This window comes from Carettochelys insculpta, chromosome 6 (assembly GCF_033958435.1).
Source record: "Carettochelys insculpta isolate YL-2023 chromosome 6, ASM3395843v1, whole genome shotgun sequence".
Classification (NCBI taxonomy): Eukaryota; Metazoa; Chordata; order Testudines; family Carettochelyidae; genus Carettochelys; species Carettochelys insculpta.
In genome coordinates, this window is record NC_134142.1 from 77843328 (window position 1) to 77867136 (window position 23809).

Sequence of the window (23809 nt, forward strand, 5' to 3'; positions counted from 1 at the left end):
TGATGTTAGTCATAGCTTATGATGACAGATGTGGGATATAAATGAGATTTGTCATGGTTGCTTGTTCAAGAGTTGGTTTGAATACAATTATTCTCTTTGTTTATTAGTGAACTGTGTTTATCTTATTAGCAGAACTTCAGCCTTTGTAATTATGAACTGTAATATCGTAAAATTTAAAAATAAAAGATTATCTTTTTTTTTCTCAGCTGTTTTTGTTTTCCAATCTCCTTGTGATTTTTGCAGTGTGTAAGTTGTAAAACCTTTGTAACAGTCATTGTCAACCTCCAGTGTTTTTTAGAGAAGCATTTTGGTCATTGGTGACCCATTTCCTGTATTAGTCATGCCAAATCTTGGGATATTATTTCAGTTAAGCTCTTCCTTATTGCTCAGTATTCTAAGAGCCAAAATCTTTTGCAGCATGTTAGTTTGTCTGCAGAGCCAGATAGACTTCCAAATCTTACATTTAAAACTTTGTTAGCAATAGTATTTGCCTCATTAAAAAGTGCCCCCATGAATTCAGTTTAGCAATTTGAAAAAGTGATTGTGTGTACACTACCAAGTACTTTTAAAAGAAATATCAAATGTGGAGGTCCTTTCCAAATGCCCCAAGGAGCATCTACACACAAAATGTGTTCTTTCAAAAAGAATTTTGAATGAACACTGCCCCCCTTTCCAATTCACTCTTCTATTCCCTTATCAGGAAAGGTGCCCCCTTTCAAAAGGCTGTTTTGAAAGAGAACATGTGTTGATGGTCCATGGGTGTCTCTTTCCATGGCGCAGGCCAGCTGGAGCACAGCAACACCTCTGCCAGCACAAGTGGTGGCTTTGTGGTCTCCGCACGTGGGCGCATTTAAAGATGCAAGGACACACAACCCTCGTTGCAGGAAGCTGAGAGTGTGCTGGCAGCAGGGACAGTACAAGGCTGCAGCAGCCCACTCTTCAGCCTGTTCTGCAACCACCCAAGGCACCTGATCCCTCCAAATGGCCAACAGCCAAGAGCCTCATGCCCCTCAGGGTCCCCCCAATGAGCAGGCAGAGGGTGCCCAGGAGCCCAGCCAGGCCCCCCTCCGCATAAAAAGGGCCCCCTCGTGGATGGAGTCTGAGATCAAGAACCTTCTTGGACTGTGGGGTGACGAGCGGAACGCTACAATGTTAGTGCGCCTGTCCACCAGCCTCATGTTCCAAGGGCATCCCAGCCACGTGGCTGAGCAGGTACGTGCCAAGGTTAAGGAGCTAAGGCAGGCATACTCCTGCACGAGGGATGTGGCCACCACCTGCCCCCACTTTGAGGAGCTAGACTGCCTCCTCAGCCCAAAGCAGGTGCCCCCCGCCCCCCCCCCCCCGGTTGCCCTCCCCGTTATGTCTGACCTGGAGTCAGAACAGGATCCACACGCCGAGGACCAGCTGGGACCATCAGCCACCAGACTCCCCCAGCCAAGTAACCCAGATGTCAAGGCAGGAAGCGATGGTGAAGGATCCAGTGATATGATCCTTGTCATTGTCACCCCTCTGGATTGTCAAGCAGAGACTCCTCCTCCTGGGCCACCCCTGGGTTCCTGGAGGGACCCTTAGGTAGGTCCCATGCATTTTGGATGCCTCATTGTGTCGGGAGGGGGTGCCTGCCTCTACCCCAGCCAACAGAGGGCCACCTACATGGCCACGAGCCCCAGTCTGGATACACCCTGGATGGCCGTGCTCCCCAGACCCCAGAGGGGGCTGCATGCAGCATTCGGGGGCTGCATGCAGCATTCAGCCCCTGCCCATATGGACAACACCACAAGCCACATGCCTGGGGAGGGAAGGTAGTGGGTGTGTCCAAAGCCTGAGCATGCTCCACCCATGCAGAGACCCCCAGTGACCAGGATCCCCCAGGGTAAGGTCACAGAACTGATGGGTTGCCACTCTGTCCTCTTCTGTCTCCACAGCTCCACCATCCACGGACCAGCTGAGCCCCATACACAACCAGGAGAACCCCACAGCACAGGGCGAAGAGGCCTGGACCCCACCACCTCCTGCACGCATGAGAGGTCACCACTGGGGCATGTGCTGGGGCTACCAGGGAGAGGGGGAGGCCACGGCAACCCACACAGCTGCCCTGAGGGACATGACCACCATCCTGTGGGAATGTCTTGCGACAGAGCAGGAGGTTTGGGATCAGGTGGTGGACATCCTCATGCCAGTTGTGACCACCTGCCTGACCCCGCCTCCCTGCTCCCTTGCCAGCCCACCACACAGTTCGTCCCCCGCTCCCCATGGTCCCTAACTTAGCTGCCCTAGTCCCACCTGACTTCCCCCCAGCCACTCAAATGGCACTGGGCTGGTGGTTGGTGGCTAGCACTGGCCAGGGCAAGCCTGACCCCCTCCCTTCTGTACCTCACTGTGCCTCCTGTCAAGTCCAAGTCCATGCCCGATGGACCTCCCCCATGCCCCTACTGTCCCATGGTCCCAGCCCTGTCCCAGTCCTGACTGGGACCCTGGACCCAGGCCAGTAGGGGCTCCCACAGACGGTGTGGCTCCCAGCCCTCCATCCTGGTGGAGGAGGAAGCCCCCCCCCACTCCAGAACCCCCTCAAAGTTCCATTGTCCCTATCCCTACCCCCATTGTATGAAGTTCCCCCCAACTCCTTGTAAATAGTTTATTATTTAATTAAACAGTTCAGAGTCATTTCTTACCGTTCCAGTAGGTAGTTTCTCACCACTCCCATGTCCCTTGTGTATGGTGGAGGGCAGTGGGGCGGGTGTGCAGGAGGGGTTTCGTGTTGGGGGAGCAGTGAGGAGTGGGTGTACGGGGAGGGGTCGTGGTTGAGGGTACCCAAAGTGAAGGCTTCCCAGAGGGCCTCCCTGATCCTCACTCCATCCTGTTGTACCTGGTGGCATGAGGCAGCAGCCAGCTGCTTGTAGCTGTGGCTGGCCTCAGCAGCCCACCCCAGCACAAAAGGCTCATGCTTTGTCTCCACATATCCCCAGCACGTCTGCCTCACTGGGGAGGCCCACCTCCAGCCATGTGAGGAGGCAGTGGAAGTGCCCCTTCAGACACCCAAATACCCTCTCAACATTGTTGTGAGCTTGGCTTAGGCGCTCATTAAAAATATCCTGACTGGGGTCAGTATGTGCCACGTAGGGCCACATCAGCCACCATCCATGATGCAGGGGGGCATGGTCAGGTCCCTGACCTGGAGGTCCTACAGGAAGATGTAGGGCGCCTCCTGTATCCTGCAGCTGAGCCAAGGGTTCTGAATAACCTGGGCGTTGTGGGCTCACGCAGACCAGCCTGCACACGTATCCATGAAATATCTCTTGTCATCCACAAGGGATAGAGCACCACAGAGTGGTACACTTTGTGGATGATGTATGTGCCAGTGCTATGGTTTGGGGCCCAGATGGTGATGGAGGTCCCATCCAGAGCCCCAAAGCAGTTGGGGAAGCCCCGCTCAGCAAACCCTGCTGCAAGGGCAATGTGAAGGTCCCCAACATGGACGACTCAACAAAGGAGGACGCTGTTTAGGCCCTGATGATCTGCATGGGGTGGAGGGAGAACAGTCCTCTCCCACTCCCCTTGGTGGGTTTGTGACTCCAAGCACGGCTTACCTTTATGAGGATGGCCCTGATGTGGCCTTTCCCATCCTGAACTGGTGGTTGTCTGGGGTGACCAGGGGGAGCGCAGGCCCCATGTGGGTGTAGTGGTGCTGGAGGCCTGGGGCGAGCCAGTGACATAGCTCCAGAAATGTCTGCTTGGTCATGAGGAAGATCTGGAGTCAGTGGTGGTCATCCTAGTTCCCCAGCACCAGCCGGTCCCAACATTCTGTTCTGGTGGGATAGCCTCTTAGGTGCTGGATGGCCTTGCATGCATTAACCCATGAGGATGGCTTGTAGTAGGGAGGCTATCTGAGTGGCCCCCAGAGTCACTGGAAGATGGCCAATAGCAAAGATGCCAGTAGGTTGTCCATGGCCTCAAAGGGTGGCACATCAGGAAGCTGTTGGGGGGGTCTATATTATTCCCCAACATGGCTTCTCTTGCTGTGTGGTGTCTACATTGCTTTGGGTGGCAAAAGCCCTCATCATGGGCAGGCCAAAGGTGCTTGGGAAGGGAACTTTAAGGAAGTGGCTGGCTGCAGCCCCAAGAAGGGCTTGTCCTCCATGCAACCCCATCTGTGGTGTTTCCTGGCCCTTTCTTTAAAAAGAGTGCCCTTTACCATGTGGATACTCCCTTTCAAAAGAGCAGTTTGTGACCTCAATCTGCTTTTTGTGTGTAAGTGCACAATTTTGTAAGGCAATCTTTTGAAAGGTGGCTTTTGAAAGCTCACCTTTCAAAATCACTTTATAGTGTAGACGTAACCTGTGTTTGCACATAGTGCGTCAATAGTGTTGCAGAACAGGAAACAGACAAATTAATACGCGTTAGGGTAGGATGTCAGATATTTTAGTACATATTACAACCCTTTAAATCCTTGAAAACAGTGAAGGCCAGGAAGTCTTGTTCATAATTTTCAATGCATATGTAAAGTTCAACAGGATGTTTGTCTGTATGCCTGGATTGTTAGAAGTATAATCTGTAAAAATCAACCTGTTTGTTTTTCATGCTGTTTGTTTGTGCCGGGAGCTTAACATCAGATGTACCTTGAATTCTGAAGTCAGTAAAACAGTTCAAGGTTACAAACCAGTATAGTTGTGCTTTGTAGCATAAGGAATCCTCAAAGATTGTTATTCTGTAGTGTTTGCAATAATATCTCCCAGCTTGAAATGACATTTTGGTTGTTCGAATAGTCAAATTATTTAAGGGAAAAAAGTAAATGAATTTTAGAGGTAGTGGTGTCATAGCAGATACGGATTGATTTTGCATACATAATACTGAACTTATGATATGCTTGGAGAAATACTGTAAAGATATGCTGCAATACATATCTATAAAAATAATTTTGTGCTAAACTGCTGTTCATCTCTTCTGAAAATCAGATTGCCTTTTAAGTTGTCTCTACATGGAATTAAGAATCTAACTTGAGACAATTTAAAAATCTTGCTTCGTGTGTTTGCTTTGTGTGTTTAATAAATAAATAAAATAATGCAAAATGAAGATCTCATAGCAGAACCACACAACTTCCAAAATCAGCCTGTATATAAGAGACAAGATTTAATCCAAAAAGTTTACTGACATAGGTTTAATAAATCTCCCACACTTCTTTCAGAAAGTCAAGCATAGACTGAAGACCAGCTCCTTACTGGGACATGAGATTGCTTCAAGAAACTATCACTAACCAAAATATGGAAGATCTCAGACTTGTCTGCGAACCAACCCCCCAGCCTGGGTACAGTTTGAAGAAGCTGTCCCTAAGCATAAATTTCAAATTTATCAAACTCTAAAGGTCTTAGTGCAAAGTGTAAGAGCCAGGGAGATGGCATCTTTAAACTGGGTTTTGAAAGGTATGCACAAATTGTGTCCCCACTACACCTCAAGCAGAGGAGGGAGATGATTGTTTGGTCTTCCAGGGATTGGGGTACACCAATTCAAGGGCAGACACACACGTTTCTGCACACACAGAGCAGCTCAGCATGGGGATGGTGACCGTTTCCCTCACGTGCCTGGAAAGAGGAAGGTACAAAAGGGATGAGAGAAGTACTCTCTTTCCTGGATCAAACCCAGTGATAAAGTGTTAAAATACCAGGTTTGGTCAGGATCTGCTGTGAGCACTGCACTAGGTGCTCCTGGGGGGGGGAAGGGCGGGATTTTTCCCTCACTGCCACATTGGCCAGGGAGGGTGGTGTTCCCGATAGTATTCAGGGATGGGCACTTAGCTGTGGTGAGCATGGAATGGGATTTAGACTACAGTGTCACAACTCATTATGTAAGTAAGTGTGGGGCAGATATTCAGTATAGGTGTTCCATTGGGAAGAGATACAGTGATCAGAAAAATGGTTTGGTAAAGGATTTTAGAACATAAGAATGGCCATACCGTGTCAGACCAAAGGTCCATCTAGCCCAGTATCCTGTCTTCTGATAGTGGCCAATGCCAGTAGCCCCATAAGGAATAAATAAAACAAGTAATCAAGGCCACGTCTACATTACAGTGATCCTTCAAAAGAAGGTCTTCCAGAAGCTGTCTTCTTCTTTCAAAGGATTGTATCTACACACAAGAAGTGAACTGAAAGAGCTATCCCTTCTTCGAAAGAGCAAGTCCACACAGCCACAGGTGTTCTTTTGAAAGAACAGGCCAGGAAACACCACATACTGGGTCGTATGTCCGGAAAGCCCTTTTGGGAGCATCAATCAGGTGTTCCCTTAAAGGGCTTCTCCCAAACACTCCTTCCCTGCACGTGCTGCTGAGGCCTGCTGAGCTGTTTACAGTGAAACTGAGCCTGTGCCCAGTTCTGACCCTCGCCTTTGAGATTCATTGACCCACAGCAGCTGTGGACTCACAAGATTGCCTTGGCTAATGTGCTGGCCATCCTGCTGGCAGCCATCCTCCACCTCCTGTAGTGCTGGAGATTCGGTCTGGGGGCCCCAACCAACCATAGTCCTGGCTGTGCCCACCCCCAGGCCATCCAACACGTGTGGGTGCATCCCGTGAGTTCCAGCTGGTGGGACCAGGTGGTCCTGGCCGAGTGGGAGGATGCGCGCTGGCTGCAGAACCTCTGAATGAAGGAGGACACCTCCCTGGAGCTCTGCAGCTGGCTCGCCCCAATCCTCCGATGTCAGGACATTCGGATGTGGCCAGTCTGCTCAGCGGAGAAGTGCATGGCCATCACAGTGTGGAAGTGCATCATCCCAGATAGCTACTGCTCCGTTGGGATGCAGTTCAGGGTGAGCAAGTCCACCACTGGGGCCTTAATTCTTGAGATAAGGCATGCTCTACGTGCTGGCCCAGCATGGTGTGGGGGGGCACTGGGAAAGGGGGACCCTTGGGGGCCAGGGGCTGGGGTATGATGGGGGAAGCCCCATCCTGGGGGACTGTGATACCCTACCATACACAGGCCCCCGCCACGTGGAGGGCCTGGGGTGGAGGGAGTCCAGATGGCTCAGTGGAAGGGAGCCCAGGAGGAGGCAGGAGATCTGGAAGTGGGCACCTGTTCACACCCACAAGCCTGCCTGCTGTCTGTTCCCTGCAGGTTGAGAGAGTCATCAACCAGGTGCTGCTCCAGAGGCTCATGCGCCTTGGGGATTTGTATGCGGCCATCACAGGCTTCACTCCCCTTGGCTTCTCCCATTATTTTGGAGCAATCAGTGTCATACTGATCACCATCAGGGTCCTGGAGCACAGCACCCACCACGAAACGAACAGGAAAGGGCTACCACTCCAGTGTACTCCAGGTGTTAGTGGACCATTAGGGCTGGTTTATGGATGTTTATGTGGGCTGGCCAGCCTGGGTGCACAACTCATGCGTTTTCAGGATGGAGGCCAGGACCTACATCCCCCAGTGGGAGTACACTGTCGGGGAAGTCCCCAGGCCCTTCTGCATGGTGGGTGGCCCAGCCTACTCCCTGCAGCCCTGGCTTATGTGGCCATACACGAGCCACGTTCCTCCCTCCCAGGAGCTCATAAATGGCCAGCTCACAAAGGCACACTAGACCATCAAGTGTGCCTTTGGCCACTTGAAGGTGATATATAGGTGCCTCCTCACATGACTCAACATCAACGTGGAGAATGTCTGCCAGGTTGTCGGGGCCTGCTGTGCCCTCCACAACCTCATCAAGGCCAGGGAGATCTTCCCCCAGGGCTGGATGGCTGAGGCTTGCCCCGGATACGAGCAGCCCACTGCAGCCCCCAATCACCAGTTCCACAGCGACCAGCTCTGTATTCAGGAAGCTCTCTGGGAGGCTTTTGTCCGCAGGCTAGAGTGACTTTCATCCGGGCACCCCCTGCAGGCCCCTCCTACCCATCCAACCCTCACTGTTCCCTCACCCACTCAATAACGGGGACACAGGGGTTTTGCAACCAAAAAACTACTAGCCAAATGGAACTTTGGAAAAATAAAAACTGTGAATTTAACTATTTTCATTTGTGAAGGGGGTAACTTTATATATTGGGGGTCTTGGAATGGATGGGAAGGGGGCATCTCAACCTGGAAGGTGGGGGTGGAAGGGTTGGAGGGTTGTGAGCCCTGGCATCTGTGGGAGCCCCTCCTGCCCTGGGTGTGGGTCCATGTCAGCACATAGAACCATAGAATACTAGGACTGGAAGGGACCTTGAGAGGCCATCGAGTTCAGCCCTCTGCCCTAATGGCAGGACCAAATACTGTCTAACCTATCCCTGATAGACATCTATCTAACCTGTTTTTAAATATCTCTAGCAATGGAGATTCCACAACCTTCCTTGGCAATTTACTCCACTGTTTGACCACCCTAACAGTTAGGAACGTTCTCCTAATGTCCAGCATAAACTCCCCTTGCCGCAGTTTAAGTCCATTGCCTTTTGTTCTATCCTCAGAGACCAAAAAGAACAAGTTTTCTTCCTCCTCCTTATGACACCCATTTAGATAGCTGAAAACCGCTATCATGTTTCGCCTCAATCTTCTCTTTTCCAAACTAAACAAGCCCAATTCTTTCAGCCTTTCTTCACAGGTCACATTCTCTAGACCTTTGATCATTCTTGTCGCTCTTTTCTGGACCTTGTCTAATTTCTCCACATCTTTCTTGAAATGCGGCACCCAGAACTGAACACAATACTCCAGCCAAGGCCTAACCAGCGCAGAGTAGAGTGGAAGAATGACTTCTCTCGTGTCTTGTTCACAACATACCTGTTAATGCATCCCAGAATCATGTTTGCTTTTTTTGCAACAGCATAACACTGTTGACTCATATTTAGTTTGTGGTCCACTATAACCTCTAGATCTCTTTCTGCTGTAGTCATTCCTAGACAGTCTCTCCCCATTCTGTATGTGTGAAACTGATTGTTCCTTCCCAAGTGGAGCACTGTGCAATTGTCCTTATTAAACTTCATCCTGTTTACCTCAGACCATTTCTCCAATTTATCCAGATCATTTTGAATTATGACCCCATCCTCCAAAGCAGTTGCAATCTGCAAACATAATAAGCATGCTTTCTATGGCAATATCTAAATCGTTGATGAAGATATTGAATGGAACCAGTCCTAAAACAGGCCTCTGCGGAACCCCACTTGTTATACTTTTCAAGCAGGATTGAGAACCATTAAGAACTACTCTTTGAGTATGGTTGTCCAGCCAGTTATGCACGCACCTTATAATAGCCTCATCTAAATTGTATTTGCCTAGTTTTTTTAATAAGAATATAATGCGAGATCGTAACAAATGCTTTACTAAAGTCTAGGTATGCCACATCTATCACTTCTCCCCTATCCACAAGGCTAGTTATCCTGTCAAAGAAAGTTGTCAGATTGGTTTGACATGATTTGTTCTTTACAAATCCATGCTGGCTGTTCCCTATCACCCTACCACCTTCCAGCCATGTCTACACTAGCCCCGAACTTCGAAATGGCCACGCAAATGGCCATTTCGAAGTTTACTAATGAAGCGCTGAAATGCATATTCAGCGCTTCATTAGCATGCGGGCGGCTGCAGCACTTCAAAATTGACGCAGCTCACCGCTGCGCAGCTTGTCCCAACGGGGCTCCTTTTCGAAAGGACCCCGCCTACTTCGAAGTCCCCTAATTCCCATCTGCTCATGGGAATAAGGGGTCTTCGAAGTAGGAGGGGTCCTTTCAAAAAGGAGCCCTGTTGGGATGAGCCACGCGGCGGCGAGCTGCGTCAATTTCGAAGTGTCGCGGCTGCCCGCGTGCTAATGAAGCACTGAATATGCATTTCAGCGCTTCATTAGTAAACTTCGAAATGGCCATTTGGATGGCCATTTGGAAGTTTGGGGCTAGTGTAGACACGGCCTCCAAGTGCTTGCAAATGATTTCTTTAATTACCTGCTCCGTTATCTTTCCTGGCACTGAAGTTAAGCTGACTGGCCTGTAGTTTCCTGGGTTATTCTTATTCCCCTTTTTATAGCTGGGCACTATATTTGCCCTTTTCCAGTCTTCTGGAATATCTCCTGTCTCCCATGATTTTCCAAAAATGATAACGAGCTGCTCAGATACCTTCCCTATCAGCTCCTTGTGTATTCTAGGGTGCATTTCATCAGGCCCTGGTGACTTGCAGGTATCTAAGTTTTCTAAGTGATTTTTAACTTGTTCTTTTTTTATTTCAACTTCTAACCCTACCCCTTTCCCACTAGCATTCACTACGTTGGGCATTCCTTCATCAGATTTCTCAGTGAAGACCGAAACAAAGAAGTCATTAAGCATCTCTGCCATTTCCAAGTTCCCTGTTACTGTTTCTCCCTCCTCACTGAGCAATGGCCCTGCCCTGTCACTGGTCATCTTCTTGTTTCTAATGTATTTATAAAAAGCCTTCTTGTTTCCCTTTATGCCTGTAGCTAGTTTGAGCTCATTTTGTTCCTTAGCCTTTCTAATCTTGCTCCTGCATTCTTGTGGTGTTTGCCTATATTCACCCTTTGTAATTTGTCCTTGTTTCCATTTTTTATATGATTCCTTTTTTATTTTGAGATCATGCAAGATCTCCTGGTTAAGCCAAGGTGGTCTTTTGCCATATTTTCTATCCTTCCTGCACACTGGGATGACTTGCTTTTGGGCCCTTAATAATGTCCCTTTGAAAAACTGCCAACTCTCCTCAGCTGTTTTTGCCCTCAATTTTGCTTACCATCGGTCCTTACCTACCAGCTCTCTGAGTTTACCAAAATCTGCCCTCCTGAAATCCATTATTTCCATTTTTCTGTTTTCCCTTCTACCCTTCCTTAGAATTGTGAACTCCATGATTGCATGATCACTTTCACCCAAGCTGCCTTCCACTTTCAAGTTCTCTATCAATTTCTCCGTATTTGTTAAAATCAAATCTACATGGATAGGGCCAGGAGCACAGGAAGGTGTGGGGCATGAGGGCTGCCTCAGTGGGGCCCTAGCCAGGAGGGTTGCAGGGGTAAGGTTGGGCAGCAGCTGTGCAGCAAGGGCCTTGGAGGGGTGGGGGCTGGGGCAGCTGGGATGGCATCTCTGCAACGGCCGTGCAGGTGGTTCACAGCATGCCCACCACTTCCGCCCACATGTCCTGCCACCAGGCCATGTCAGCCTCATCCAGTACCTGGCACCACTCCACCAGGGTGTTCTGGTGGTGGAGGGCAGCTGTGTAGGCAATGGCCTCACCCTTCCTGCCATGGTGATGTACCTTCTGTCTGCGGGCCTGTCCGGACAAAGGTATCAGGGGTGGTCCAGCCCTTTCTCCTGGACTCCATGGCCCAATGGGCTGGATGGGGCTAGCTGACCCCAGGGGTGCACTGAAACTCTCCCAGTCCTTGAATGGCACAGCTGTAAGGGATGGAAGGGGAAAGAGAGGCATACTGGCTTGGCTGGCAGGTCTGGGCTGGTTCCCATCTGGACCTGGCTCCAATTCTGGTGTGGCAGGAGGCTCCTGGGTTGCCACGTCCACGAGGCAGCAGTGTGGGGAGCTGTCCTTGCTGGCAAGGAGCCCGTGCAGCTCTCGATAATATGGGTAGGTGGCCAGAGTCTGCCCCAGCTGCTTGGCGCTGTCCTGGGCCTGCATGTATACCTGACACATTTTCGTCATCTTGCACTGGGCCTGGTTGGCGGTCCGGGCAGGATGGCCTTGAGTGGCCAAGCCGCTAGTCAGTCAGGTGAATATCATAGAGGACCCTCTCATCTTGCCAGGGCCCCAGGAGGTCCTGAATCTCTGGCTCAGGCCAGGAGGGGGCCCTCCATGTTGTGCTCCCAGTGGGCTCCTGGGGCCCCTTAGCTGGCTCCCTAGGCCCCTGCATGTCATGGGGTGGCTGGGTGCTGGCCATGGTGGCCCTGAGCACTGCAGAGGTGGCTGGAGGGCGTGTTGCAGCAGCACACATGCTCGCTGCCTCCATGCTCTCAGCTTCCTGCCATGGGGTTTCTGGGTCCTAGCAGCTTTAAGAGCAGCCAGACTCAGAGACTATAGAGCCTTGGTAGTGCTGGCGGAAGCATCTCTGTGCTCCAGCTGGCCAGCGCCACGGGAGATTGCTCTTTTGGAAGAAGAGCTCACAGAGATTCTTTCAAAAGAAGATGCCCTTGTTGGTCCAGGAGTGGAATGGGGCCTCCAAAAGAAGCGCTGGATTCTTTCGGAAGGAATTTGAAAACTCATTTTGTGTGTGGATGCTCCGGGGGATCTTTCACAAGAGCCCCGACTAGTTTGAAAGATCTCATAGAGTAGATGCAGCCCAAGTGATCCATTCCCAGCTTCTGACAAACAGAGGCTGTGGATACCATTCCTACCCATCCTAGCTAATAGCCATTGATCTAGCTCTTTGAACCCTGTTATAGTCTTGAATTATGTAACATCTTCTGGCAAGGAGTTCCATAGATTGACCATGGATTGGGTAAATAAATACTTTCTTTTGTTTCTTTTAAACTTGCTGCCTATTAATTTCATTTGGTGACCCCTAGTTCTTTTGTTATGGGAAGGAGTAAATAACTATTTACTTTTCTATATCAGTTTTGAGTTTATAATCCTCTATCATATCCCCACTTAGTCGTCTCTTTTCGAAGCTGGAAAAAAATCCCAGTCTTATTCTGCCCTTATATGGCAGCTGTTCCATGCCCATAATCATTTTGGTAGCCCTTTTCCGAACTTTTTCAAATGCCAAGAAATCTTTTTTTCAAACGAGGTGACCCCGCATGCAGTATTCAAGATGTGGCTGAACCATGCATTTATGTAGAGGCAATAATATATTCTCTATCTTTTTCTCTACCCCTTTCTCACTGGCTCCTAACATTCTGTTTGCATTTCTGAGTATTTTTTAGATAGGCATTTGAAGAAGAAGCAGAAACCAAGGATGTTGAGGCTTCTGTGACTGGTGCAGCAGGTTTCCAACCCCACCTCACTTTTGTAACGCTCTATAACAGGGATTACCAACCCATGAGTTGGGACCCAAACGTGGGTTATGGTTAGATTTGTTAAGGATGGCCAGCAGCTCAGAGCTGCAAGTGTCTGTTAAAGAAGCCATTTGCAGCCCCTGAACACTGCCACATCCAGTAGCTATCTCTAGCAATAAAGAAGCAATTATGCATTAAAAAGACAGCTTCTCCACCTTTGATATTCATAGTCAGCCCAGGCAAGCCGCTTAATAGACTCTTGCAGTAAGTAATTTTCACCCCCGCTCCACCCTTCCCTGTTTTGGCTCCCCCTTCTGTTCTGTGTAGCTGATTTGTCAGTTTTCATTTTTTGTTTCTTGCACCAGCCCGAGTGTGACTCACCCAGCTTCATCAGCCTCTTGAGTGTGACTCCCCCTAGTCCTTCAGTGACTACCCCAGCCCCTGAATGTGGCTTCCTCAACCCCCAAATGTGACTCTCACCCTGCCCCTGAGTATAACACACTCAGACACCCAACCCCCCAGCCCGAGTGTGACCCACCAGCCTGAGTGTGACTCCCCCAGTCCCTCCAGCCTCTGAGTGTGCCCCTTATAATTCAAGGCCTTTTTGAAAGTAATTTGTTGCAGTTTTAATAAAGCACAGAAAACTTGTCACTGAGGCCATCTGAGCCAAGTTTCCAACTGCATTCATCTCTTAGTGCTGTGGTTTGGGCAAAAAAAATGTGGTCAGATTTTCTTTTCCAAAGAAAAGCGATGGTGATTATTTAATGTGCTCAGAACCTATTAAAAAAGAGGAGAGGCTGAATGGTTTTTAAAAATATAAACAATTTAATAGGCATAGACCAAGAATCGAAAAATCCAGGTTAAAGTTGAATTTATGAGTTTAAAGAGAGAGTTGTCAGATATTATGAAGTGCAATACATATGCCTAGCAAATATATCTGTAATATATATAAATGTGTGCTTTTTGTATGTGTGGTATGTATTTACACACAGACCGCAACATTCAGATTCCATTGTGGGTGTAAAGCGAATATGGGTTGAAGATTTTGACCATTCTTTTATTTACAGTGTTGCAAATAATTTAACCTGTTTATCTGTATTTCTTATCCTATTACATATGATCTTTTAAAAAGTAATTTTTCTTATCTATGATAACACCCAGTGATCAAGACAGAACTGATGAACCTCTAGACTCAGTGTAGCTGAATTCAACTATCTAATTGTGTATTCTGCCATTTATTTCAGAGGGTTTTTTTTTTTTTTTTGCAAAGGAAAAACTTATTGGATATTTTGCTTCCTTCTAGAAAATCTTGAGCACAGTAGCCTTTTCTTTTATTAGAACATAGTTAACAGAACTACACAAGCCCCAACAGGATGATTTGAGAGTCAGACATGCCTATAGTCAGCTGCTATGTCATATTTGTGCAAAAATATGATGAAGCAATCTAAAGATAAACATTTGCTACCTTTGTTGTTTTGAAGTTTCCATCTACTTCAGGTTTTTTCCTAAAACATATTTGCTTGGAAGTTCCTTTAGCTAGATGAAAAAAACTCGATTTTCTGTAGAACCTTAATGTTTAAACTATCGTAAAGCCATGGCCTAGATATGGCTACCGACCCACATTGTGTTGGTAAATACAGCCACAAATATATTTGCAGCCATACCTCACTCAATCCTGAATCTATAAACAGTTTTAGAAGTGTGTGAATATTAGTCAGTCTTTGCTCTCTCTAAAGAAAGTTGAACTTCTACAAATGTAAATGAAACTACCTCAGAAGAGACATTGGTTCGGTAGCTTATTCAGAACTTTTTTGAGCTAGTGATTTCAAGGTTTACCAAAGCTGCTGCATCATTAACTAAGGGATTCTTATAATTTTACAGTGATATTTTTTGTCATTAAAATATTTGGAGGACCTAACTAAAACGGCTCTTTGGAGAGCTAATATACCATACAAATGAGACTTAAATATTTATGACTTAATATTTCTTCCGTTAGGACAATATGAAATTCCAGCCACACAGTCATCTTTCTAATCTTTTCTTCCATCTCTCAGTGTGGGAGGATGGACTAACTGTCATGTGGGAGATTGAAGAAGAGTAGCAGATCAAACTCTTCAAAATATGAAAGTGGCATTGCTGATGTACTCATTGGATACAAACCTTTTGAGGATATCACCCATGTTCTAAAGCAAATTCCTGCATTCATATTTCAACAAGTCTTACCACCCTTCAGGTTTTTGGAGTTTCTCCATGTGTGCACAGGCTTATATCAGTCCCTTGTTGGCACAATGTGGATGGAGTTTGTAGCCGCAAATCATTATGTTACTCTTGATTCAGCCTTCTCAGAACTTAGAATGATGTTCTGTTTCTCCAAGACATCAGAACAGTGCTTAACTCTAAGGTAACAGGCTTGAAATCCCCGATTTTTTTTAAAAGAATTTAATTTTACTAGTAATGCAGAAAATACAAACTGATTTAAATACACAGGAACCAGAATTACTACATAGATAATGCAAGCCCTTTTAAGTTATAAGACAGGCTATATCCCCAGGAAATGTTATGAATTCCAGCATTTCTCAAGAAATTTCATTATTTCTAGGATGCGTAAGAGACATGTTTATTTACCAGAATGGGACTCTTTCTGCTATAAATGGAGTGCATTTTTTGGTCTTTCCTCAAAAGTGCATTATTCATAAAGCCATCTTACCAAAACCAGTTTAATTTGGATTCATGTGTGTTGTCCTCAATCTTGCAGGTCTTGTTTAGACAGTCTGTCTCTCTCTAACTCCTTCCAAGCACATGTGTAGCCCTTACTGGCCTTGTTTAACTTAATGACTTTCAGAAAACATTTTTACAGATAAAACTATGAATATGCTTACTGGGCAAATGTCAGCAAAAGACTACTTACAGAGATAGTACGTAAAGGTTCAGAAGTTGAGTCTGGATCAACCACCAATAATGGGCTCTGGATACATGTTTTCTTTTTTATGCAACCATTTTTAAGCATTGTTGAGCACTGTTAGGATTGTTTTCAGAAGAGAAAATCCTTGGAAATGGGATAAAAGAGGAGGTATAATACAAAATATTTGAACTACTGGAAAATATTAAAGGGGGTGTTATACCAGTTTGAAAAGTAAATACCAAAACTTACCGAAAAATCACAGAATAAGGCCTTTGCATAGTTATTGCAAATTTCTTCACGTCATTTAGAGAATTCTTAATTTTCCATTTTTATTCTTCTGTTTAGTCTATGAGTTCATAATTTGTAAAATGTATGGGTTTTTTTTTTTTTGCTTTTTTTGAAGGAATCCAAAATGTGCTGAGCTTGTTCTGTGCAGTCCTTACAGAAAATAAGGTTCTCTTTCATTCTGCCAGTTTTCAGAGGCTCAGTGATGCCTGTAGGGCCTTGGAGTCTTTAATGTTTCCTCTAAAATACAGGTGAGTTTTGTTAACAACTTTGACACTTTGGACTTGATGTTGAAAACCTGCATTTATACAAGTTATCCTTACTCATGTGAGTTCTGCCGTTGAAGTTAATGAATTTTTGCATTAATAAAGATTAGACACATGAGGAAAGGCTTTTGGGATCAGACATTTGGTCTTGTAGTTTGTATGCTTCATTGATCAAGACCTCATTTAATACATTTCAATATGAATTGTATGTAATTTAACAAAAATACACTAGAGGCACGTTGCCAACAATACTACCTAGTTGTAAATCTCTTTTTCTAATACAGTAATGGTCCACAAACAGAAGCTGGCACTTGTGCCAGTTTGTGCAATCGTTTTCAGGTAGACGGACGTGATTGCAAACTGACTCCTGCCTCTCTGAGAAGAAATTCTCCCATAATCCCAGTGTGGCTTCCAACCATTCCAAGGAACAGTGGACATGATCTTGGCTGCTGCCTGGCAACTGCAAGAAAAATGTTGTGAGCAAAACCAGTCCTTGTTATAAATGAGTTTCATTGACCTGACCAAAGCATTCAACTCAGTCAATCATAGCACCCTGTGGACCATCCTCTCAAAGATCGCCTGCTCCAAAAAATTCATTAGCATCTTGAGGCTGCTTCACTATAACATGACTGCCACAGTATTGAGCAACAGCGGGTCCTAGCGTGACTACTTAAAGGTCAAAACGAGAGTCAAGCAAAGCTGCGTCATTTCCCCATCCCTGTTCTGCATCTTCATCTCCCTGACCCTTCTCCCTATTAATAGCAAGCTTCCAGATGGCATGAAGATTGTCTATAGAGTGAACAGGAATCTTTTCAATCTCAGGAGACTAAAGGCTAAAAACAAGACTCCCAGGACCTCGATCATGGAGTTCCAGTACATGGATGACAATATGGTTGCTTTTCTTTCTGCTATGGCTCTTCTGACCATCTTAAGTGCCTTCACTGAAGCCTACAAGAATCTCGGCCTCACACTGAACCACAGAAAGACCAAGGTGCTCCACCAACCCTCACCAATGGGACAATCGCATGTACCTTCTATGGAAGTCAGTGGAGAACTCCTAGAAAATGTGAGCATTTCCCGTACCTTGGAAGTAATCTTTTTTTGCTAAAGTTGACATTGATGTGGAAATCCAGCACTAACTGAGCTGTGCAAGCTCTTCTTTTGCCCGCCTGAGACAAAGGGTCTTGGGAACCTGGACACCTATTCCAAGGCAAAGCTCCTTATATACTATGCAGTGGTGGTTCAACACTATGCATATGAAACCTGGACTATATACAAGCATCATTGAAGGTACTTGAACAACATCATCAGTGCTGCTTCAGGAGAATCGCATTAACACCAGTGTCCTGGAAGAGTCAGACACAACCAGCATTGAAGCCATTATCATGAATCAACAATTTCATTTGACTGGTCATGTGGTTAAAATATCTGATCAGCGCCTCCCAAAACAGATTCTGTTTTCTGAGTTGGAGGAAGGACAGAGGCGTATTGGCGGCCAGCGAAAGTGATATAAGGACATGCTGAAGGAACACGTGGAAAAAGTGCAGCATCGGTGTCAACACTTGGGAGAATCTTGCCCAAGACCATCCCCAGTGGAAAACGGTAATCCGTGAGGGGAGGTGCAATATGAGAGGTCCTGCTGCAGTGCAGACAAGGAGAGGTGGAGAAGAAGAAAAGAGTCAAAAACTGCCCCAAGCTCCTCCAACAGCTACCAACATCTGCCTCTTCTGTGTTAAGATCTGCTGCTCCAAAATCAGGATAACCAGCCAACAGCGGACTCACAAATAGGAGAGTGACATGAAGATGTCCTATTCGTTATCAACTGACTGCCAAGAAGAAGGATGTGAGCTGCACTGCAATCAACCAAAACAAAGATAGCTCAGTGGTTTGAGCACTGGCCTGCTAAACCCAAGGGTTTTGAGCTCAATCCTTGAGGAGGCCATTTAGGGATCTGGGGCAAAAAGATGGGAAGTCCTGTGGCACCTTATAGACTAAGATTTTTTGGTGCATAAGCTTTCGCCAGCAAAGACCCACTTTGTCTGATGCATGTGCCCGCCTTTTACTTACAATCAACAAATTAATTCTTTGTGGAAAAAGCCATGTCTGAGCCCAGTTTTTTAGGTTAAAAGCAATTGTATCAGCCTCTTAGGGCAACAGCCAATGGTCCAATTACAGCTGGAGTAAGCATACCCATGCTAGCTTTAATCTACCTAGGATGGCTCAGAGTAGCTGTGAAGATGCAGCCGCCCAAGCTGTACAAGCCCACTGGGAAACCTCAATAATATACTCACTCACTCTGCTGAGGTTTGTGCCACCATGTCTTTCTGCTATTTTTAGGTAGATGAGATCAAAGTAGTATGAATATGCCTACCTGAGCTGCAGCTCCCCTCCAATTGCAGTGTAAATATATCCTTAGTTGAAAAAATGAAAGAAGTTTAATTCTAAGCCAAATGCCTGCAAAAGATGCTCTGACTTAGAGCAAGCAGAGTTCTTGTATTTCTTCAACATATTTCACACAGGTTTGTACCTTATTATAAAACACTAGAAAAACTTTGTAACAGATTGAAAGTTAATTTTGAAATATTGTTCCTAAATGTTGAAATACCTGACATTTCTCATGAAAAAATCAAATTCTGACAGCTGTTTCAATGATGATACAAATTTTTAAACAACAAAGCTCTACATCAGTTACTGCATAAGAAAGCTCTGCATTTGGGAATTTTCGTATGTGACGCTGTACAAAACAGCAGTTAGTATTATATATTGTACTGCATGCTTTACTTCAAGCATACTGTGTTTTAGAACTTGGTGTAAGATCTATAATAGATCTAATATCTCTACTGCAAATCTTTGTGCGTGTTTATCAGATTAATGGGCATCAAATGACAACCTATATAGACAGATTACTTTGAATATTCTTTTTTTTGTCGTCTTAGTTTACATGCATATTCAAAACAGTTTGTGTTAAATTTTGATAAGAGAATTACAATTCTCTTGTGTTAATGGCTGGGGTTTTGATAGGCTTCTTTAAATTTTCATGCCTGAATGTCCTCATAACTTTGAATATGTACTGAGTAATTGATGTGCCAAATGCCCCAGAATTTTAATGGGCAATTTTTGAAGTAGTTAACAATGAGTGGTAGAAAGGTGAAGAAAAACTTATGTAATGGGGCAGACTAAAAATCATTAACTTTTTATTAATTCTCTTCACAGTTATCCATATATTCCAATTCTCCCAGCACAGCTGCTTGAAGTTCTGAGTTCACCAACGCCTTTCATTATTGGTGTACATTCCATCTTTTGTGCTGATATTCATGAGCTTGTGAGTATGCATACAGTTGTGCTGTGAATTGCAGGACCATCCTTAGGATTTATTCGGCCCTGTGCATGGTGCTTCACTGACCCCAGTGTGTCGAGAGGGCACAGCCCCTGGACAAAACCTGCTCAGAGACTGGGTTACTCCATGCCTGCACACCTTACAGCCTGAGCCCCTCATATGAAGTATCAAGAACATTTTTAATTTTAAATTAATTTTTTTATTAAATGTGTGCAAATTTAAGAACTGTTTTAAACATTTTAAAAACAAAATATGAAGCAGTGTTAATATATTTTATTCACCTTGAGCAAATTATATGTTTTATTTACCTGACTTCCATGCCTGTCTGACCAGTGGTACATGTGGGGGGAGATGGAGCAGGGGGAAGGGAATCTAGGGGTGCTGGTGGGTTTGGGATGGAGGAACTGGGTTCCAGGCTGTTCCATGGTGCCTGGACAGAGGGGGTTAACTTGGAACAAGAAACAGCTATTGGTCTGGGTCTGTCTTACTGAGTGCTCATGCCGCCTCTGGCCCATCATCATCTGGAAGACCCAAGCTACCCTGGTTCCTCATTCAAATAGCATAGAGGCAGGCACGTGGGGCAGGAAGGGAGCTGTATGTACAGCACCTTCCACCAGCATTGCCCCAGACCTAGCAGGGACTCAAGAGCACAAGGAGGAGGTGGGAGCTCAGCCAAAAGGGGCCAGAGCAGAGCTGCAGAGGCTGAGTCTGCTTGGACTCCCCACTGTTCCCACAGGGGGTGAGAGAAACAAGTGGGTGATGGGGAGGGACACGAAGAAAGTAATCCTGAGCCTGCCAATTGGAGCAGGGAGTGAAAGGGGCAGAAAGAAGGTAGCCCCACAGCTAACTCGGAGAAGCCATTTATGTACACAGCACACGTGACTGTGTAGGGGCACCCAGAATATTGGTGCCCCAAATTTTCCAGTGCCCTCTGCAGCTATGTATTTTGTATATGCTTAGGGACTTCCTGGTCAAGTGTGAAATTTGTAGAGGGGTTTTTTTTGTTTTGTTTTGTGTTTTGTGCTTCAAGCATTATTCAGTTTAAGAAGCTAGCTAGACTGATTACTGGACAAGTACCCATAGATAAGGCAGGACACTCAGTAATAGCAAAAAGAAAAAGAAGACCTACACATATCAACTAATTTAACCTATTGTCAGTTCTTTTCCAAAGAAGAGTACAAGCTGTCAAGTGGAAGTGGAATGGGGGAGGGAAAAATTCAGAAGAATGATTTTTAGATTGAGATGCAGGATATGAAGTCAAGACTGGAATATATTTGCCACTTCATTTCAGGCTTCTGTTCTGACTTCGAGCAATTCAATTAGACCAACATTTTTCGTGAGTATCTTTGATTTTTGCAGTCACCCCTTTGTGGAGTTGTGGTTGCTCAGCACTTTTGAAGTTCACTCATAAGCTATCTCAAGTTGGAGACCCAAAAACTGAGGCACGCAGAACTAAAGCCCACACTTGAAAGTTTGATCTAAATTTTTCTCTCTTGTTTTCTGAGATTCATGTAGGTACTTTGAGGATAGATTCATTAATGCCATTTTAATGACACTAAAATTATGAAGTAATATTATCTTCACTCATTTTAGGTTTAATTATATACAAAATCTGAAATATAGTCTGTTTGGTGTTTTAACTATGTTCATCCCAAAACAAACTATATGTAAAGTATATGTTTGTCTTTTTCAGTTGGATGTAATCATAGCAGACCTGGATGGAGGCACAATTAAAATTCCTGAATGTATTCATCTATCTCAGCTCCCAGAGCCACTGCTACATCAAACTCAAAGAGCTCTTTCTCTAGTATGTCTCATTTCCTGGTCAACTTGCCTAGCTCTTTTTAAAAAGAAAAAATAAATAAAATTATTGAATATTATGCAAGATTGAAAATTACTAACAAAGGTTTAAAAAGCAAGATAAATTAATTCATATATGCAATGTATATGAAAACCATAAACTGCAAATACTGTTATATGCAGGCGTACCCAGATATGATATTGCAGATTTACATATTTTTCTCTTAAATACCATCTCAGATTTGCATACAAATCTGGTGTCCTTGGACTCAATTCTGTTGAAGCCATTAATTCTGAAGCCAGAGTTAAGTTGAACCTGGCACATTCACTTCATATTCACATTAACTTCATTAACTCACAGCGAGCTCTTTACTTCTTGCATTGTCCCTAAGTAATCAATCCTATACTGCTGAAATCAAAGGGAGCTGTGCTATTAATATCAGTGGATGCAGAATCAAGGCTTAAATAAACCTTGTTTTCCTCCTCTGTACGCCCTTTAGAAAAATGCCTTTCACCTTTCTATGGCTAGAATTGCACATAGGTCTCTGTTAACTATGCTCTTTTAAAAGAACAGATTGATTTGTAACTAATTCAGCTTATTCCATATCCTAAGAATTCATTCATTTATAGCCTGTGACTTTTTAACATCTGAGAAGAGGAGAGTGAACTGAAATTACTGAAATTCTGATCTGAAATTACTATGTACCAATTACTGAAAATTCAGCTGTTTGATTATGTTTTATCTTGTTGACTTTTCAGTTGAAGGCACAATTCCAATAATCACTTCAATTTTGACTTCATGTGATGGCTGGCAAAGGAATAGTAAAAGATCTGTTCAGTTGTTGCAGTAAATATTTTTTATACTTGATTATCATTTCATTTTGAGGAATAAGCTTCCTGTTATCAAAGGAATTGTCCTTAGCCATCATTATCAAAGGAATGGTCCTTAGCCATCATTATCAAAAACTGAAAAATGCTATGACAAACAACTTGGGTTCGACCAGTAGGGCCAACCTCATACAGTGACTGATTTCCCAATAGCTTTTATAAAGGTTGAGTCATTTCACTTTTCTTTCCTCATTTCTTCCATCCTTCTTTCCTCTTTTCATTTGTAGGATGGACCGTACTGGAGCTCATCCATGGTCATTTCTTGTGCATGCTTTGCTGTGTGGTTCAGGCAAAAGTGTTAATCCTAATAAGAAAAGAAAGCAAATGACAGAAAATTAGGTGGAACTACAGATTATTTGTGGCAATAGGTTTGTTTTTAATGTACTGCCTCAGTACCTAAATTTAAACTAAGAACTTTCCCAGGCTAAGAAACAGCTTTATTGTCATTTCTGTTGGAGAATATGGGTGTTGATCCCACTGCTTCTCGCATGCAAAGCGAGCACTCTACCATTTGAGCTAATTCCCATAAGCTAAGCAAAGGGCAGCTAGCTCAAATGGTAGAGTACTCATGTTGCATGCAAGAGGCAGGGGGATCAATACCCCCATTCTCCAACAAAAACTTCATTATCAATACTTTTAAGTAGAATAAGCAAATAGGCCAGTATTTTCAGATGACTTAATATTGTGTGCTTTGTTTGTGGGACTCTTCCCTCAAAACCTCTTGAAAGGACATGATTTTCAGGGAGTAGGTGCTCAGCATTATATGAAAACCACTCCCCTTTAATGTGTGTCAGTTTCAGCACCCGAAATCACTAGTCACATTTGAAAATCTGGACCCATATAGTCTCCTTTAGATAATCAATGTATTTATTGCTAATACCATGAGAGAGAGACATAATAGCGAGGGCATGAATCTTAACAATGCTGCTTATGACATTTAAGATGACAACCTTGGCTTTCAACACCTACTAAAATCTATTGCGAACACTGCCTTTAATTCCATCAATTGAATAAGGGCATCTTAATTCCTAATCTTTGTGTAATAGTTAGGATTTAATTGCACATGCATCATTTTTAAAGTGTTTTCAATGCAATGAGTACAGGTTGAACCTGTCTAATTTGGAACTCTCTTCTCTGGCAATATCCATAATAGGACATGATTTTAGTTAACCAGGCGACCATTTATGTGTGTGGCCAAGGTTCCCACAGTCCTGTAGAGTTTGTTTACAGCCATCAGTCCTGGCTGTCAGTGTTCTGTCCTCTTATTTAGCTCTAATTCCTGTCCCCCACCCCAAAATGTCTTCTAAGAGTCCGGTAAGCAGTGGAAGTGTTGGTAATGCTGCTAGACAATATTGACCTCCCATAGTCCAGCCAATTCTCTCGTACGGTACCAGTCAGGTCCCAAGGGTTCCAGATTAGAGAGGTTCAACCTGTATTAACAAATAAAAAGA

General features: G+C 44.9%; 1 protein-coding gene across 4 annotated transcripts in view; it reads left to right on the forward strand.

Annotated features, from left to right (window-relative positions):
- SBF2 (SET binding factor 2) overlaps positions 1 to 23809 on the forward strand; it is a 648361-nt gene that overhangs the window by 364217 nt on the left and 260335 nt on the right. For all 4 annotated transcript variants that reach the window (XM_074997415.1, XM_074997417.1, XM_074997416.1 and 1 more), the window contains exons 7-9: positions 16186 to 16318; positions 19547 to 19655; positions 21364 to 21477. In XM_074997415.1, coding sequence (XP_074853516.1) covers positions 16186 to 16318; positions 19547 to 19655; positions 21364 to 21477 — 356 coding nt within the window. The remainder of the gene's footprint in view (positions 1 to 16185; positions 16319 to 19546; positions 19656 to 21363; positions 21478 to 23809) is intronic.